At 52.8% G+C, this 18,486-nt stretch overlaps 2 protein-coding genes across 10 annotated transcripts in view; one reads left to right on the forward strand and one right to left on the reverse strand.

The window, feature by feature from the left end:
• Positions 1 to 833: 833 nt before the first annotated feature.
• PMM2 (phosphomannomutase 2) overlaps positions 834 to 18,486 on the reverse strand; it is a 30,048-nt gene continuing 12,395 nt past the window's right edge. The window contains exons 3-8 of one of the 2 annotated variants that reach the window (XM_040459072.1): positions 16,070 to 16,146; positions 15,306 to 15,397; positions 12,505 to 12,604; positions 12,291 to 12,398; positions 11,084 to 11,199; positions 834 to 1,191 (exon numbers count right to left, since the gene is read on the reverse strand). In XM_040459072.1, coding sequence (XP_040315006.1) covers positions 1,137 to 1,191; positions 11,084 to 11,199; positions 12,291 to 12,398; positions 12,505 to 12,604; positions 15,306 to 15,397; positions 16,070 to 16,146 — 548 coding nt within the window. In that variant the 3' untranslated portion in view covers positions 834 to 1,136. The remainder of the gene's footprint in view (positions 1,192 to 11,083; positions 11,200 to 12,290; positions 12,399 to 12,504; positions 12,605 to 15,305; positions 15,398 to 16,069; positions 16,147 to 18,486) is intronic. The other variant, XM_040459071.1, reaches the window with a different exon arrangement.
• On the forward strand, positions 1,285 to 13,240 carry LOC121019553 (uncharacterized). Of its 8 annotated transcripts, none has more exons than XM_040459070.1 (6): positions 1,285 to 2,568; positions 2,879 to 3,329; positions 3,885 to 4,367; positions 5,008 to 5,398; positions 6,332 to 6,527; positions 7,047 to 7,236. In XM_040459070.1, exons 3-6 carry the CDS (start codon positions 4,301 to 4,303, stop codon positions 7,191 to 7,193), a joined length of 801 nt encoding a protein of 266 aa, XP_040315004.1. In that variant the 5' UTR covers positions 1,285 to 2,568; positions 2,879 to 3,329; positions 3,885 to 4,300; the 3' UTR covers positions 7,194 to 7,236. The 8 variants fall into 8 exon arrangements, 3 of the variants coding, with proteins under 3 accessions (XP_040315004.1, XP_040315002.1, XP_040315001.1); XM_040459068.1 differs by having other exon boundaries at positions 1,285 to 1,563; positions 2,453 to 3,329; XM_040459067.1 differs by having other exon boundaries at positions 1,285 to 3,329.

Consider the following 18,486-nt stretch of genomic DNA (forward strand, 5'->3'; position numbering starts at 1 on the left):
GGGTGTGTGCAGACGCCCAGTCAGGTCAGCGGGCCCTGTGCAGAGGCCGTGCCGTGGACTGGAGTGGACTGAGGGTTTGTGGGTCCTGACACGTCCAGGTTCTAAAAGGTGACATGTGAACCGTTTCCCTGGAAGGGCCTGTTCCGCTGGGCCCTGGGGCTGCCTTCCACTTGAAGTCCGAAGCAGGGGTGAGGGTCACGGGCCCAACCACCGGGCTGTTCCCACCCCTCAGGTCACTGTGTGGGGGAGGCCGGAGCGGGCACGCAGGTTCATGAGATCTGCGGAGAAGCAGGCCGCTCGCGTTCCGGGAACCCTCCGGGCTCTTCCGTGATCCCTGAGAAAGTCGAGGTGAGTAAGGCCCCTGGGGAGCCTGCCGGGCACAGCAGGGAGAAGTAGGATGCCAGGGGCTGGTGTCTCTCAGCCCAGCCCGGGGCCTGCACATGGGGGCAGCACCGCCTGTGCTTTCCCATCCCCCTCGCACTGGACAAGTCAGAGAAGCAGCGGCTCCCCCGAGTGTAGTGAATCCAGGCTCCCCTGTGCCCCAGGCCAGCTGAGGTATGAGGCCCTTGGGGGCAGCGGTCACTTAGCGGCCACCATGGAGCCCTGGGTTCAATGCCTCCCCCCTCCGCCCCTCCACCCCCAGGTGACCCTCGGGCAGGAGCTTCACTTCCGGGAGGTGATTTTAAACTTCAGTCCTGGGGTGGGACGGCTGTAAACATCCTGTCCTTTCCCACCACCAAATCCCCCTCGCGGTACTGACACCGGGGGTCCAGACATTAACGCCTGGTACGCTTTGCACAAGACCATCGAGAGGGACGGGCCGGGCACATTCGTTCTTTGTATCTTCCTAGGATGATGGGGAAGTGTCCCCAGAAAACCGTAAGTACCATGATCGCATGTATGGAGGGTCTGAGGCTCGGGGTTGGGGGCGAAATCTGGTTGGAGGTGTTCCTTCAGGCCGTTTGTGACAAGTCTGGCTGCTTCTGGCATCGCCAGGGCCGGGGGTACCCGAGGCCGGACCGTGTGGGGAGCCCGGCATGTGAGGGAGGCCTGTCGGCAGGACCCCTGCCCTCCCTCGGAGGAGGGGCGCTAGGAGAACAGCTCTTCACAGATCCTGCGGGTGTCCTCGGGCGCTGTCACCGTGTAGCCCACAGTCCTCGGGTCAGTGAAGATCTCGTGGTCGTTCCCGCCCTGCAAAGACAGGAAGGCAGATGTGGGCACCGCCGGGCGTGGGCTGCGGGAGAAACAGGGGACGGGCCTCCTTCACGGCAGTCACCGGTTCCCGGGACTGCTGAGAAGGGGTTCGTCACCTCCTCTTGAACTGCAGTCTAGCTTGGAACGTGTAATTATGCCTTTGAAAGGAATCGCGACGCTTCGGGGCAGATGTGAGGCTTATTTTTCTGTAAAGCAAGCACGAGTGACAGCACGCCGTCTGCCGTCCTTTGCCCGGACCGTGCCTGAGCTGTCCTCGCAGGTCACAAGGACACACAGCCCACAGCGGTGCTGCCTTCAGAACTTGGGGCCACGTGGACACGCCCGTCTCCGAGCCTGCAGCAGCCACAGGTGACAACTGAGCACTGGGTGCCACATGGCCGGGGCAACAGGGGAACTCGGTTCATGGGACTTCGATCCGTTGAAGCTTCAACGGTGCCTGTGGCTGGAGCGAGAGCCAGGCCCGGGTGCAGATCCCGGCTGCACTGCTGACCGGGGGTGCCGCGTGGCCCGGCCCTGCCACCCCCCCCCCCCACCCCACCGTGTGCTGGAATGGTGGGGAGTGGGGGCAGTCACCAGGTCAGCAGCCACCCTGGGGCTCCTGCGGCCCTAGGCGTCCACGTGTTGCTTCGCCTGGGGCGCCGCTAGGAGCTGAGGGCAAGGCTAGGGGGCCCCGTGCTGTGGGTCGCCCCCCCCCCCCCACTGCTCCCCCACCCCCTGCTCGTAGTCCAGCCGCTCCCACCCTCCCTGAGCTGCAGGAAAGCCCCTGCTTTTGTTCTCCTGCAAGTTCCTACATTTTCCTCACGACATTGGACAGTCTACAAAACCTAGGAAAATCAGTTAGTTTATAATCTGATGAAAATAAGTGGAGAGAAAAAATGGCTTTTTCTCATAAAGACTACAGGAAAATCCGACCTCCCTTTAAAGGACTGACGGACACTGAGGTCACCCCTGCTCTCGTGTCCCCCAGGCTTCAGGAGGGGCCGTGGCCGGGGCCCAAAGTGTGCCAGGCAGAAGCGTCACGTGAGGAGGCCTCGGGGCCACGTTAGGGACGGTCCTTGCCCAGTGCCGGCGGGGGGACCTGCTGGGGTCTTGCGCCCGCCTTGCAAGCCCGGGTGCTGTTAAGGGGCTCTGGATCACTCAGACGGCTGACCTCACAGCAGCATGTGCTACCCCAGCAAGTCCACGCGAGACCGGTTGGTGGAATTCTTCGCATTAAAGTCAGTCCCGTTCTCCTCAGGACCAGCACGGTAGGTAAAGACCAGCATGAAGAAGCTGACAAAATACAGATGGGGCGCCATCCAGAAAAACCAAGTATCTATCTGGGACACACTCGCGCTCTTGTCGCTCACTCACGTGAGAGGAGTCCCTGTTCACACTTGAGCCCAACAAGCCCGAGGAGCACCGACACCTGTTGCCTTTGCAGCTGGGGCCGGGAGGGGACAGGAGACGGAGCCTGTAGCGCAGAGAAGAGAGGGGAAGGGAACCAGGGTGACAAGGGAGGCCCCCGTGAGCACCGGCCTGAAGGAAGGGAGGGGACGAGCCACGTCTGGGAAGGCGGCTCCGTGGCCTGTGGCCCACCCGGGGGTGGAGGTGAGAACTCGGGATTTTCTGTGAAGCCACCCGGAAAGCGGCAACCTGGGGACACGATCGGGTCACCTTCCAGATTCTGCCAGAGAACGGATGGGAGAGGAGGGCGCGGAAGAGGAAGCACAGCAGGCGGGAGGCCATACAGCCAGGGTTCGCGGGCGGACGCCACTGCCTGGGGGAGCGGCCGCTAGAGCCCGGAGGGTTTGCTGCTGCCACGTCTGTCCCTCCTCAGAGACCACATCCACGCGGGGCAGTACGTGCACTTGACAGATGGCTAATTTGGCGAGACTCTCCAGGGGCCCTGCCGGTGGGGGAGGGAGAGGTCTGTGGAGTGGAAGGATGGGCCCTGCTGCTGTGTAAGTAGCCCGATGGGACCAGGTCCAGAGTCACAACACCACGGGAGGGCGCCGGCCCTCCCCGCTACCTCGGCTCTGCGAAGCCGGCAGGAGCGTCCATGCGCCAACACCAAGCTCCGGACTTCAATTCCTCTCCTGCAGGGGACCTGGCGGCCTCTTCTGTGACTCGAGGTATGGGGGAGTGGGGGGGGGGGGTCCTCCCTGGGGGTAGCACAGAGCTTGCAAACCCGTCAGAGGGAGGTCAGGAGAAGCAGAAGTGAAACGCTGAGCTAGTGTGCTAGAATTGCTAGAATTCTTCTAGGATCAGGCTCAGGGCACCTGGGTGGCTCAGTGGGTTTAGAGACCAACTTCAGCTCAGGTCACGATCTCATGATTCATGAGTTCGAGCCCCACATCTGGCTCTGCAGTGCCAGTGTGGAGCCGCTTGGGATTCTTCTCTGCTTCTCCCCCATGGACACATTCTTCTCAAAGTAAACAGAAAAACTTAAATAGAAATAGGCTCCAGAGGAGTAGAAACCCCAAGCGGGGATCCATACTGGCACTACAGGTCACCACGTTCCTGCTGAGGAGGCCCAGCCTCTCCCGGGGCTCCAGCACCAGACCAGTTTGTGAACGAAGACAAAGGAACAAAGCAGGAAGGGATGGTACAAGATAGTGTCACCTGACAGCCCGAAAGAGAGGCCACAGCTGAGTGCAAACAGCCCATTAGTATTTAAATCCCTCCAGGGCTAAGGTTGGAGGATGATACAGAAAAGCAGAAGGCAGTGCCTGTCCCGTTCCGTCCGAGTCTGGTCTCCAAGCCACCCAGGCCCATTGCTGCACATGCCGTGGACCGTCGTGGTGAACCCCGATTATCCTGACGTTGCAGCTGAAGAAGGGAATGGATCAAGAACGTCCAAGGCCATGGGTCCAACTCTGTAGGAAGCGGGGCGGGGTCGGCTGGACCTCCCCGGGGTCTCTGCTGTGAAGGCCCATCAGTGGCGGCGACAGACCGGACCCTGCTGCACATCAGTTTAACAAGCACAGATCAGATTTCTAGGTCTCATGGGTACAGAGGCCAACGCGACAAAGGCTCTGCTCTAAGAGACCTGGGGCAGCAGCGCTCCTTGGCTGGGGTGACCGTGGCTGCGGGAGCTTCATCAATGCCTCCAGGGCCACTGGGCCACAGCACGGGAAGCCAGACGGATGCGAGTGCACGCTACGTGACCGGTATGAGGCTGCTTTCTCATGGGGTGATGATTAGAGGGGATAGAAACAGTCACAGCGGTCAGATATATTTGAAAAAACATGCGCCCTTAGGTAACTGTACTCATGTTCCCTACAAGAGTTAACAGTTATGCTTAAAAGGAGGGGGAAAAAAAGCCTGGCCCCGTGGTCACGATGTTTTGAAAACGGGATTCCCATGTACTTCCAGGTTGTGATCCAGCGGGGTAGAATCTGGTGACTAACCACAGCCTGGGGTGTAGGGGAAAGTGGGCTCGCTGTCCTGCCCATGCCCCCAGGGCGACCCTCAGGGTCTTCGGGTCCACCCCCTCACCCACAAAATGGGGCTGAGACTTGTGTGACAGGGCTGGGCACAGAAGGGCATGTGGGAGATTCGGCCTTTGCAGACATCAGTGACTGTATCGGGGGACACACTTGAGGGGCCTGGAACCTTGTCCCCCTCAACAGAAGAGCCAGTGCAGGGGCTGCTGCTCCTTCAGGGCTCATCCAACCAGGGGCTGTGTCCCCAGGGGCAATAGGACCACAGATTCTGGTGTCCAGAAGGCAGGCAGGTGAGCAGGGACCCCAACAAATGCTTGCAGTTGTGGTGCCCCCGCCCAATGTCCTGCTTCCCGTCCTCCCATAGGAAAGCTGGTGCCACCTCTGTATCTCGGTAGAGAACCCATAACCCGGTCCACCTTCCTTCATCAGACTTCAGGGAGCAGCGGTTTTCCTGGGGCCCCTCTGGGCGCGAGGGACTCCCCTCCCCATGCTAACCCACGCCTGCCTGAGACCTGGGTCTCAGATCTCACACTGAAACACGAGAGCAGTAGGGCAGGTCTATGCACAGGACACATCCTGTGCCTTCACCAGCCCTCTGGCATCTGGAGAGCATTGGAGATGCCAGGCATGGAGAGGACGCCCAGGCCACGGCCATGGCAATCCCGTCTGAAGCATGATCGGGAACTCGAGGTTCGCTGGTTCACAGGCGTCGCCCACCCTGCAGGCCCCCATCTCTTCGAGCAACCTCATGCCAGGTGAGCGCTTGGTTGGCTGCCTCCCCTGCTGGGAGAGACTCAGTTGGGCTGCCTTTCCTGTGCCGGCCCTGGGGTAGCCACCCTCCCCTCGAGGACCTCCCTTTCCTCTCACTGCGTCAGAGCAACCGCATCCCATGGGGCTGATGGGCACGGTGGCTCATGGACACCCAGAGACGTGTGTGGTCACTGTGCGGGCAGCAGGGGCCAGATTTGGGCCTTTTGGGTTTCAGAGCCCCGCTGCCTCGTCCCACCGCACTGCTGGGGGCTTCTTTTAAGCTTAGAGGCACATTTTCCTTTTTAACGTCTGTGGAAAATAGAGTGTTGCACGATTTAATAGCATGTTGGAGGCGATGTGGGAGGGTGACGGGAGAGGCTTTTGGAAGCCACTAGGCTGCTGACCCTGTGCCTGTCCCTGCCAGACTGCCCAGGGACCGGAGGAGATAACATCCAAGTGCCCGGCTCAGCGTCTGACACTGAGAAAGTGCTTTAGAAAGTAAAGATTTGTTTTTTTCCTTTTCTCAGTTTGGTGTTTTAAAGCTTTATTTTTCAACAGCCCATTCACGTAGTTCAAAATTTAAAACCAGCTCACTGTCACAGTGGTAACATCTCTCTCATCCCTGTTCCCACCCCTCAGGAGGTCCGTAATCTGCATTTTTGGGTGTCTTTTGACATTCCCTTGATGCACTCACAAGCAAGTGTGGAGACATTATTACCCCCTTGAGACAAAACCATCAGGTTACTTGCACTGTTTTATACTTTACTGGGCTCAGCTGAGAAAAAATCCCAGTGATGGGTCTACATCCGCTGTTTCCACAGCTGTTGGGCGTTCTGCTGTGTGGACGGACCACCGTGTAGTTGTGGTCAGTCCCCTCCTGCGGATGGGCAGGGTTCTTCCCCATCCTGCCGCTGTGTGTCTGCCCTTCCCACGTACAGGAGGGTACAGACGACTCCATCACCTGCGTGGATCTGCCCAGCTATAAAGCCGTCAAGTGTTAGAATGCTTTTGTGCTCCAGGTGCCCGAAGCCAGGAAGTGAGAAGCCAGAAGGAGGTGTCTCCCTGGGAGTTCGGAAAGGCTGGGCGGGGCTCCGCAGCACAGCCCCCGGAGGAAGCCTCACAGAGGGCTGTGGGGTAGGTCTCTCGGGGCCCCGGCCATCCTGTTCCCTGCAGCAGACCATGGCACGCCAGGCTGCCCTCGGAGTGGAGTTTTAATAGACCCTGGTTTTTGGGGCTGATGGGTAGGAGGGAGGGCTCCCCAGGACCGTCAAGATTTGGACAAGCAAAGGCCGATGTCGCATTTCCTCCCCTGCTCTCTGGGGGTGCTCCAAGCAGGGCAGGTGGGGAGGGGGGCTTCATGTGACACCAGGTCCCATCAGATGGCCGTGGCTGCTAGGCAGGCCTCTGAGCCTGTGGGGCTTGGCAGGGGAACAGCACCTGACCCCACAGCTGTCGGTGAAAAGCCGTTTCCCTAGAAGCCAGCAAAAACATTTGCCTGGATGCAAAGAAAGCACCTTTCCAAATGTCTGTCACGAGACACAGAATAGGAGAAGTTGAGAGCTAGTATTTGGATTGTTCTCTGCCTAAAGTTGCAAGAGCTGATGTGCTGTGTTGAAAGGTTTAGATGGCCGAACTGCTAATGCCCATTTCCAGGGAACCACTGACTGCGTCAGAGGCCAGACAATGGAGCAAGAACGTCCCCACGGCGATGGCTACGTCGGCCACCACGGCCCCAGTGCCCGTGCTGAGGAAAGGGCAAATGAACTATGTCTCCCTGGTAGAAGGTCACACAGCCCCTGAAAACTCCACTTCAAGGAACATTCATGGACGCAGCAGAAAATTGAACCAGGAGCATGCAGACTCCAGCTCTGGGATCATGTTCTTGCAAAGAGGAAAGGTGGGTCGGCTGTGGTCACAGGTGACTTAGATTCTCTTCCTCAGACTTTTTCTTCATTTTAAGAAAACTTTTTTTTTAATGTTTTTTATTTTTGAGAGAGAGAGAGGGATACAGAATCAAAGCAGGCTCTAAGCTGTCAGCACAGAGCCTCACATGGGGCTCGAGCTCACAGACTGCGACCTGAGCCACCCAAACACCCCTAATTATTACTTTTTTTTTTTTTTAACATTCATTCACTTTTGAGAGAGAGAGAGAGAGAGAGAACATGAGTGTGGGAGGGGCAGAAAGAGAGAGGGAGACACAGAATCTGAAGCAGGCTCCAGCCTCTGAGCTGTCAGCACAGAGCCCGACGTGGGGTTCAGACAGACAAACCGCGAGTTCATGACCTGTGCCCAAGTCAGACAGTTAACCGACTGAGCCACCCAGGCGCCCACCCTATCTATCTAATCTACCTACCTACCTTTCCTTCTTCCTTCCTTCCTCCCTCGCTTCCTCTCTCTCTCTCTCCCTTTTCTTTCTTCTTTTTCTAGTTTATTCATTTATTTTGGGAGAGAGAAACAGCACATGAGCAAGGAGGGGAGGGGCACAGAGAGGGAGAAAGAGAATCCTAAACAGGTTCCTTGCTGTCAGTGAGAAGCCCTATGAGGGGCTTGATCCCACAAACCGTGAGATCACAACCCGAGCCTAAATCAAGGGTCAGGTTCAACCCACTGAGCTTCCCAGGTGTTCCCTCACACTTTTTCTAATGCTCTACAATAACGGTATATTAATTAAGAAGCGAGGGCACAAAAACAGATGCTCAGATCAATGGAACAGAATAGAGAACCCAGAAATGGACCCACAAACGTTATGGCCAACTCATCTTTGACAAAGCTGGGAAGAATATCCAACGGAATAAAGACAGTCTCTTCAGCAAGTGGTGCTGGGAAAACTGGACAGCGACATGCAGAAGAATGAACCTGGACCACTTTCTTACACCAGACACAGAAATAAACTCAAAATGGATGAAAGACCTAAATGCAAGACAGGAAGTCATCAAAATCCTTGAGGAGAAGCAGGCAAAAACCTCTTTGACCCTGGCCGCAGCAACTTCTTCTTCAACACATCTCCAGAGGCAAGGGAAACAAAAGCAAAAATGAACTGTTGGAACTTCATCAAGATAAAAAGCTGCACAGCAAAGGAAACAATCAGCAAAACTAAAAGGCAACTGACAGAATGGGAGAAGATATTTGCAAACGACATATCAGATAAAGGGTTAGTATTCAAAATCTACAAAGAATTTATCAAACTCAACACCCAAAAAACAAATAATCCAGTGAAGAAATGGGCAAAAGACATGAATAGACACTTCTCCAAAGAAGACATCCAGATGGCCAACCGACACATGAAAAAATACTCCACATCACTCATCACCCAGGAAATACAAATCAAAAACCACAATGAGATACCACCCCACACTTGTCAGAATGGCTAACATTAACAACTCAGGCAACAACAGATGTTGGCGAGGACTCAGAGAAAGAGGATCTCTTTTGCATTGTTGGTGGGAATGCAAACTGGTGCAGCCGCTCTGGAAAACAGGGTGGAGGTTCCTGAAAACATTAAAAACAGAACTACCCTATGACCCAGCAATTGTGCTACTAGGTATTTATCCAAGGGATACAGGTGTACTGTTTCAAAGGGGCACATGCACCCCCATGTTTATAGCAGCACTTTCAACAATAGCCAAAATATGGGAAGAGCCCGAATGTCCATCGATGGATGAATGAATAAAGAAGATGTAGTGTGTGTGTGTGTGTGTGTGTGTATATACACACACACACACACACATATATACACATATATATAAAAATAAATAAAATAAAATGGAGTATTACTCGGCAATCAAAAAGAATGAAATCTTGCCATTTGCCGCTATGTGGATGGAACTGGAGGGTATTATGCTAAGCGAAATTAGAGAAAGACAAATATATGACTTCACTCATATGAAGAATTTAAGATACAAAACAGATGAGCATAAAAGGAAAAAAGCAAAAATAATGTAACAGGGAAGGGGACAAAACATAAGAGCCTCTTAAATAAAGAGAAACAGTTGCTGGAGGGGCTGTGGGAGGGGGGATGGGCTAAATGGGTAAAGGGCACTAAGGAATCTACTCCTGAAATCACTTTTGAACTATATGATAACTTGGGTGTAAATTTAAAAAAGAACCGGGGGGGGGGGGGGAACCTCTGTAAATAGTATCCACCTTTAAAAAGTAGATGAGATTAAAAATCAAGCAAGCACAACTGAGGCGTGGTAGCACAGCAGCTCAACAGAACAGAAAATGAAGGGTTCCCGGTTATCTCAAGACCTGGGTTCCATTCAGCAAAGTCCCGATGCCTTGGATGGCCACTCCCACAGCACAAGCATCAGGGCTAAGAAGAACCTGTCCGAACGGCTCTTTTTCTGGGCCGCACGGAGTGGCACCGAGCTGCACAGCTGCAGAGGCCCCCGGTCCCCCCTGAGATCCTGCGTGCAGTTTCGCAAGCCTGCTTTTTCCGAACACATCGAAGTCAGAGACTTTTTTCCAAAGCCTGCATCCAAAGCACGTCAGCAAAAGGAAAAGTTGTGAGCCACGCCTCTCTGTCCCTAAGAACCAGGCTACAGGGCACAGCTGCCGACCAGCAGCACCACGTGGTTTGGGACCAGGAGAGCATCTTGTACAACCTGCACCCTGACGGAGGGGCAGCTCGTTGGACTGGAAAGCCCACAGGCCTAAAAAGCAGGAGGTTTGTTCTGGTGCCACTGGCTCGGTCATTAGCTGTGTGACATTCTGAGTCTCACTTTTATCATTTAGAAAGATGGACACGAGACTGTGCTGCCCAGAATCACGCTGGAAAACTGTATGTGGGGGCCTTGCTGAAAAGGCAGGAAGGTCCATCCCAGAAAAACCTCAGCAGAGCAGCGGGTGTTCTGGACCTGGGGCCACAGGGATTAAGACCTCCACATATGCAGCATCTGTGAGGCGCTGGCTGGGTGCAGGATGGCCAAAGAGCCCGAAACAGGACCTCTGATATCAGGCAAGGGGACCCCCATAACCGGGCGGCACAGGGACGCAGACAGGGGTTGAAAGGGAGGCGTCCATAGAGGGGGCTGGGGAGTGAACAGCCGGTGCTGAGCCTTCTCTTGGGCCTCTACACCTCTCTGACCTCCTTGAGGCCTACCTGTCCTGCTGCCACGGTGGCTCTGGGGAAACCCTCCTCCGTGCTGCTCCTGCTGGTGGTGGCCTCTGACTGCTCTTGGTCCTGATTTAGATTCAGTCCGGACCCAGGATTTCCCAGAGCCTGGGGTGGCTCACCGAAACCCCTGTGATGCCCAGCTCTAAACCATCCCTGGTGCTATTTCTTGAATTTCAGATGCATGACAGTCCCTGTCTTCCTACCATTTAGGATTCCTGCCCCCAACTCATAACGCATGTCCCTGGCAGGAAAATGCAGTGGAAAAATGACAAAACCCAGGGCTTTGAAATGCACAAAGGATTGGACAGCGGCTCCGGGGCAGGTGTTCTGGAAGGCATGTGAAACGAGCAGTACTGAACTCAAACCACTCAATTTCTGCCTCCATTGAGGCATCCCGTGTCCGAGCACAAAGGGGAGGGCGGTTAATCACACCTCTCACATAGGACAGAAGTCGTCACCGAGTGTGAGCTGGGTCAGCGCGGAAGGCGGAGGAGAGAAAATAGCCTGTTTGTGCATTTCCCCTTTTCCAGCCAAAACCGAACAGTCGAACTCCAAAAAACACTTTGGTACTTACCGGCATGGTTTTGTCTCCGAAGAAATAGATGGTCTTATAGCTGTCTTTTTCCACATGTCCCAGGCAGTACCTCTTGTCCCATCCATCAGGAAAGACGTCAATGCTGATCTGGCCTCCTGTAGGGCCAGAAACACAAAAGCTAAAGGTAGAAAGGAGGCTAAGGGCCCGGCCCTGAAAAGAACGTGCTGTTTACTCAGCAGCAACTGGACGGCCAAGGTTGATTTTTACGACCCTTGTTTGCTACTTAGGGACAGGTTCTAGATCATGCGACATGTTGTTTTCCCAACGTGCTTTCACCTAAAACTACAAGCGAGACAAACTGCCAGCTCAGAACGAGGCACGCATCTGTGTTCAAGTGCTTCGCCAAGCGTGTGGGTCTGAATGAAGCAAGCTGGCGAAAGAACTGGTAACAGCTGCATTCAGCTGGGCCCGCCTCGAGCTTTAACGGTTGCTCGTTCTCGGTGGACAGTGCCCAGAAGCAGACGGCGTGTAGATCATCTTGCAGGAGAAAGGAAAAGCACGTGGAAGGGGATTGCAGGCAGTGTTGAGGGCAACGAAAGCCCCGTCAGACCTTTGTCAGGGAGACGAACAGCTCACACCTCGAGGATATTTAAAACACCTACCCCTTCATCTATCAGACATAATCCCTTTGCAATTCCAGTTTTCCAAAAGCTGTACCCCTACAAGAGGTGGTAAAATGAGGGGGCTTTAAGTAATGACTCACGAGTGCCAGCAAATCGTTTCCTTAGAGCCCCTGACGGGCGTATCCTACCAAAAACCAAGGCGAAGACACCAGCGCCACAGGTAGAACTCTGTATCAGACACCAGAAACGCTCGCACGCCAGTTTGCCCGTGTAGATAAAACCTGTGTGAGCTCAGACAAGTCCCGATTCCTTCCAGGTCCTGGGTTTCTTGATTTGTAAAACCAACCCTACTGATCGCCAAGGTTCCCTGATAATCAAATATTACTATATTCCAGAATCTTCCCAGCCTCGCACTATTTCGGGCCAAGGGGAAGGGTCCGGCCGGGTGAGAATTCATAACCAAACCCAGCAGCCTGGGCAAGCCGCCGTGAGGGCTGATCACACAGCAGCGGTTTTCTCCTTGTGGAAGGACGGCTCCCGAAATCCTCCCACCTGCCTTCAAACTGGGCACAGTCTAATTCTAAGAGCACGCTGGCCCACAGCAATCCCATGGGAAACATTACCCGCTCCTGAGGCCCGTCCCCATGCACGATACCTATGGAGAACGTGATGCCTTTTCCTGCAAACTCCTTCCGCAGATCTGCTACGAACTTCTGTCTTATGTTTTCTTTCTGAGAAAAACAGAGATACCGATTATCGTAGTGCAGTTTAGAAGGCACCCTTTAGCCGCTGGCCATGTGGCTGCCCATCAGTCCAGGCGGGGTCAGGGGGACTCACCTTATCGAGTTCGTGAAACTCCATGCGTTCTTCTTGGCTGCAGCTTCTTCCAATGGGGGACACGTTTAACATCCCATTTCGGAACTCAATGAAAGTGCCTCTAGAGAAGACAGGGCCAGACATAATTTATACTTGGGCAATGTTACAGATGGATGAACGGGTGAGGAATTCTAGAAGGCAGAGGCTGGTGTGATCAACATTTCACAGGCTGTGCTTAGCCACATGGCAGGACCACCAAGCCCAGAGGTGTGGCCAATCCCAGCTGAGATTAGATTTCAAAGATGGAGAATGTCACCATCGTTGGAAATATTTTATCCTGAGTATATGTTAAAATGACTATGTTCTAGATATACTGAGTTAAGTAAAACATGATTAAAATTAATTTCACTTGTTCCTTTGTTTTTTTTTTAAAGTGGCTACAGAAAACTTAAAATTGCACATGTGACTCATGTGATTTCTGCTGGACAGTGAATTTCACCGTTAATAAAGAGCTATGAAAATGATTACCATCTCTCAAGTCCCCCAAGGAGTCTGGAAATTCATGTATCAGATACCTTTGCTACCGACCCGTTGAACCCACTGATCTGACCAAGCAAACCTATGGGAAAATGTTCTGAGAACTGCCCAGTGAGCCTCAGTGATCGCTAAGGAAACATGGGTCACCCGTGGCCAACCGCTATTAAATGGTTGTTTAGTAACTTTAGTTACTTTGAATAAAGATGTTTAAAAAACCCCATTTTCCCCCCACCATGTTTCCAATTTCCATCTCAAGATAGTTTCTTAGAAAATCAAATACCCATGAGCTTTTATATTCTTAGGATGGAATTTAAGTGTTCTGTGACAAACTGTGCACTCTGAAATGACTTCCAGTTCTAAACATGGACGCCTGTGAACCTCTGACACCTTCTCCCCGGACCCTTTCCATTTTCTGTGCACAGCCCTGATCTCGAGGAACCAGCCACCTGTAAATCCCGGGGACACATGCCCAGTGTTGAGCAGAGGGCTGTTTCAAGGCCAGTGCTGCCTCCTGAGACCCTATGTGACTCAGGGTGCCTCTCAGAGCCTCACAAAGGGGCTGAGGCAGTCCTTGTGGGTACCTCTAAGGGGTCCTGAGAAAATCAGATGGCCCAGGTTTTGTAAGCTGGGAAGCAATGAATACTCATCGCATAAAGTCAATGTGGCAAAATCTCATCACTGCATCCCTTCCCTGGCTGTGCTCAAACTGCACAGGAGGCAAATGACATAACCACACACGTGCATCTAAGATGCTTCCTCCAGCAGCCCTCCCGCCCCTCCCCTGCCACACATCCTGGAGCTGGTACAGACCAGCCTTGTGCCTGTACCTGCTACATGTACCCTGGTGATCGTTCCCAGGGGTGACCCTAGAGCTGTGGGTCCTAAATGTCAAAGAGCTCAATGAGTTTTCCCCAACTCAAGGACACAGTATCCCTCTCATTCCCACGGAAGGGAGGCTGATGCATTTGAGAAAGGCTTCTGTTCTCAAAAGCCAGGATTACGGCACATTTTCTGGTGTTCGATTCCTCCCTGAAGATCTGGACTCCTGTACAGTCTTACTGCACCCACGTGACCCACATGGGGCATACAGCAGCGCTGATGGGAGGGGTGGGCAAATGCTGATCGACGTGGTCTCACGCCTGCTCCCCAATCGAGGGGGCACCTCCTGCGTCAGTGGAATGGCAGCTGTGCACGTGGGTCTCCCTCAGTGGGATGACAACCCCTCCGAGGACAGGATTATGCCTTATCTTTTCTTCTTTTTTAAGCCTCTCTTAATGCTTAACCCAAAGGAAAGCCTGAGTTGACCTGGGATACGTTATACTTCCACTTTCTACTATGGAGAATTGCCATGATACATAAAAGCATACAGAACAGGAAAAGGAAGTCCCACGTGCCATTACCCAGCTGTGGCCAGGACTACCCTGGGCCCAGCCTGTCTCGTCCGTAGCCCCTTCTGGGAGATGTGAAAAGGGAAGGCCCTTGCCCCGAGTGGAGGTGCTGGGCAGGGGCACTGGCTTCATGGATTCTGGTGGTTTTGAGCAGTTCCCAAAGCACATGCCCTGAAATTCAGCTGCCGTTTAAAAAACGTTTCTCCCCCTCATCATCAAGGTGTTACATATTAAGGGCAGAAAACTGAAAAGAAAATGAACATATTTCTAAGAAAACACCCATAACATCACCAAGAAACAGCCACTGTTAGCCTATGGGTTCATTTTCTGCCAGTGTTTTAACTGCGGGCATGTAACATTACTGTTGGTATTATTTAAAAATGGGAATGGAGGTGAGCACAGTATCCAGGGTGAGAGGTAAGTCCCCAAATCAGATGCTTGCCGAGGTCAGAACAAGGAGGGAAGGGGTGTGGGAAAGCCTGAGGATGCGGGTGGGGGGAGTGTGGCTCAGCCGGCTCCCGCCGGGCAGGAGCGGGCCCCAGACACCACAGGAGCCGGAAGTGCAGGCACTTTAGCATGTGAGCTCAGGCGTCCAAATGACAGCAACTGATTCAGATTTTATTTCACACTGTGGACCGAGCAAACACGGCCGCGTGTGGGGTCTGGCTGGGCCCCCAGGTGACTCGCGCCTCTGGGAGCTGTTTCACAGGCCTTCCCCCCGCAGCCTCGGAAAGCACCTGGTGTCAGATTTCCACCAGGTGCAGATGCCATCGTTGGCGTCCTCACTTCCGCCGGAAGGTCTCCAGCAGTTCCTTCCCAAGCACAGGGCCGGGGACTGACTTGGCACCATGGCCCCAAAGGGCACTAGTTCAGCCTGGCTGCTGAGAGCAAACCCACCTCTTTCGCGGGAGCTTAATTTTCGCAATGTAGCTCAGGCAGTAGTTGATTAAATCTTGGATCAGGGCCTCCCCCAGGTGACCCTGAATGTTCTAGACAAAGGAAATACGGGTTACTTGATTCAGAGACAGGCCATTTTCAAAATAACTTTCTCGCGAACCCGGGTCTTCAGCCACTACCGCTTGAGGGTCACAAGGCTGGTGTGGCGGCCAGGGTGACACGCCCACGCTGCCTTTTTCCTTCTTTCCCGTATAAGCAAACCCCGAGGGGCTTTAATTGAAGCAGGTTCTGTCTCGTTACTCAAGATTTTTGTACTCATTACCTTTCAAATGCTTCATGGAAGGCCCAAAGAGTACACTACTGCTGCTTTTATCCAATTAGAATATCTACAGACGCTGACAGAGAATACTGTTGCTCCACTCTGGCCTTCTCTTATGTCTGAACAGACGATCTTATTACAAAGAGCTACACGGTGCCTCCCAAAATGCCTGTAGCAAGGGAGCCTGCCTTACTCTGTGCTATCACTAATGAAAATATTCGATTAGCTATCCTTAAAAAAACAATTACGAAAATTCAGTTAACCGTTTGGAATACGCGAGTCGCGTGGTTCAACATGCAAGATACAAAAAACACGGGGTGGAGATTCATTCCTTCCCTGTGCCTCACCTCCCAGGTACATCTCCCCAGAAGCACTCAACATCAAATATCCTTTTAGAAAACATTTTAACAGTAGCATGTAGTTGTTTGCATTTTCAAGAACGTACCTGTTTACACAAGAGTTTCCCATCTTTGTATGCTACCAGGCCATTTTCTGGAAACACATAATCATATTTTTCAACCACTGCAACCGAAACAAAAGAAAACAGCACGTGATGAACTGAAGGCTGTGTTTCTATTTCTTTTTTTTTTTTAATGTTTGTTTATTTATTGAGAGAGAGCACTCGAATGAGCAGGGGAGGGGCAGAGAGAGAATCCCAAGCAGGCTCCATGCCGTCGGTACAGAGCCCGAAGATGGGCTCAAACTCACCAACGGTGAGATCATGACCTGAGCTGAAGCTAAGAGTCGGACGCTCAACTGACTGAGCCACTCCCACTTTTTTTTTTTTTTTTACTTAAAGTAGGGTTCATGGCCAGCGTGGAGCCCAACATGGGACTTGAACTCACAACCCTGAGACCAAGACCTGAGCTGAGATCAAGATCGCACGCTTAACTGACTGAGCCAGCCAGGCACTCCTCTATTTCTTGATTAACACGCATCACCAATAAGATTGCTGAACTCTAGTAAGGACTGTAAAAGAATACCTCCTCGTCACAGATTGGGCGAGTGGGGAAAGAGCTCCTCAAGTTTTTCTTTTTTTTTTTTTAGAAGACTCTCAATTACAAACGCAAAAGACGGTGGCCAGGCTAGAGACTGGACATGTGGTGGGCCCTCTTACACCTCTGCCTTCAGCCCCCTCTTATGTACACGGGAAGATGGGCGTCCGTGACAGCCCTCAAGCCACACTGTGGGTCCGCATCACTGGGGTGGCAATGGAAATGCGCAGATTCCCAGGATCTGCTCACATTTATTTATTGACAGTTTACTTGAGAAAGAGAGAGAAAGAAAGAGAGAGAGAGTACATGCACACGCTAGGCAGAGAGAGAGGGACAAAGAGAATCAGTCCCAACCAGGCTCTATGCTGACAGCGGAGCTTGATCCTACGAAGATCCCATGACAGGATTAGCTAAGCCGAAATCAAGAGTTGGGCACTCAACTGACTGAGCCACCCAGGTGCCCCCGTTCTCAGGCTTTCTGATTACGAATATGCAGGGGCGAGGCTAAAATCAGATTGTTTTTTAAAAAAAGGTCTTTGGGTGATTCTTACAAGCAGTCAGATTTGGAGACCACTCGTGCAAATCCAAATGGGCCCTCAAACTTCAGGTGCTTGTTAAAGTGCGGATTCCTACGTACCATGAGTTGGGTGGGGCCCTCACATCTGTATTTTAACAAGTTCCCCAGTGATTCTGACACAGCTGGACCGTCAACTTTCTCCAGCTTGTGGATGTTTTGATTCTGATGCTTTGACTTACAGTCTTTGAAATATATAGACAGGGCCCTACCCTGACACAAAACCTCTTCCAGCATGTGGTTTAAAATCTGGCCAGAGGCAGAAAGGGCCATCTAGGGCCAGGTAACAGGATTTCTGGGGATTAATGTGCCCCTGTTAAATTGTTTACAGGCTTTCTAAGTAAGGCACCTACAGGAAAAATTAAGTATAAGCAGAACAGGGTTTTAAAGAGAACGCACAGATTATACTTACAGTGACTGAGCCTGTAAATATAGCTTACACAGATGTTGACTGCAAGATATTACAGCCAAAATGCTCGTTCTCAACTGGGGGTGATTTTGCCCCCTTGACGACATTTGGCAATGTCTGGAGACATTTCTGGTTGTCACACTGGGGGTGGAGGGGGTACTGGCATTAAGCAGGTGGAGGCCCAGATGCTGCTGAACACCCTACAATGCACAGGACAGCACTCGACAAGAGAGAAGGACCTGGCCCAGATGTCAACAGTGTCCAAAAGACGATCGATTCATCTAGCTCTCCATCCTCTATTTCTTACAGGCCAGGCACCCTAGAGACACGGGCTGCAAGATGAATAATCCACAGTCCTAGTCTTCAAGAAAAACAGACAAGCGGCCAGTTTCCAACAAGCATGGAGTGTGGCACTAGGAGGGTTGTGCATTAGGCCATCCGGGGGGAGCAGCTGAAATACGATTCCCAGGCCCCACGGACCTCAGAGTCTCCAGTGAAGGGGCCAATAAGTATGCCCGGCTTCCTGGGGTCCTGTGCTGGAGAGTCTGGTTCAAAAGAAGGGGAGCAGCCTGGGTGACTCATGAATAGGGAACTCTGGGAAACACCGTGTTAGGGCAACGGACGGCCCCCCCCCCAGAGGGCACCTCAACACCCGGGTGAGAAGGACGGTCAGGAGACAGGGTCTGAGCGGAGCTGGGAGAGTGGACGGGGACAACATAAGCATTCTGGCAATGACACAGACAATGGAAGTTCTGGGGAAACGCCCCACGTGTCTGAGTACCAAGAGGTCCACCACCGACTCCAGAAATTTACTTATGGGATTAAAAACAGGAAAGAGAAAGCAGAGAGAATGATCCCCCCCAACAAGGAAGCATGTGGGGAGG

Source organism: Herpailurus yagouaroundi, unplaced genomic scaffold (genome assembly GCF_014898765.1).
Source record: "Herpailurus yagouaroundi ecotype Mexico unplaced genomic scaffold, PumYag 222, whole genome shotgun sequence".
Taxonomy (NCBI): domain Eukaryota; kingdom Metazoa; phylum Chordata; class Mammalia; order Carnivora; family Felidae; genus Herpailurus; species Herpailurus yagouaroundi.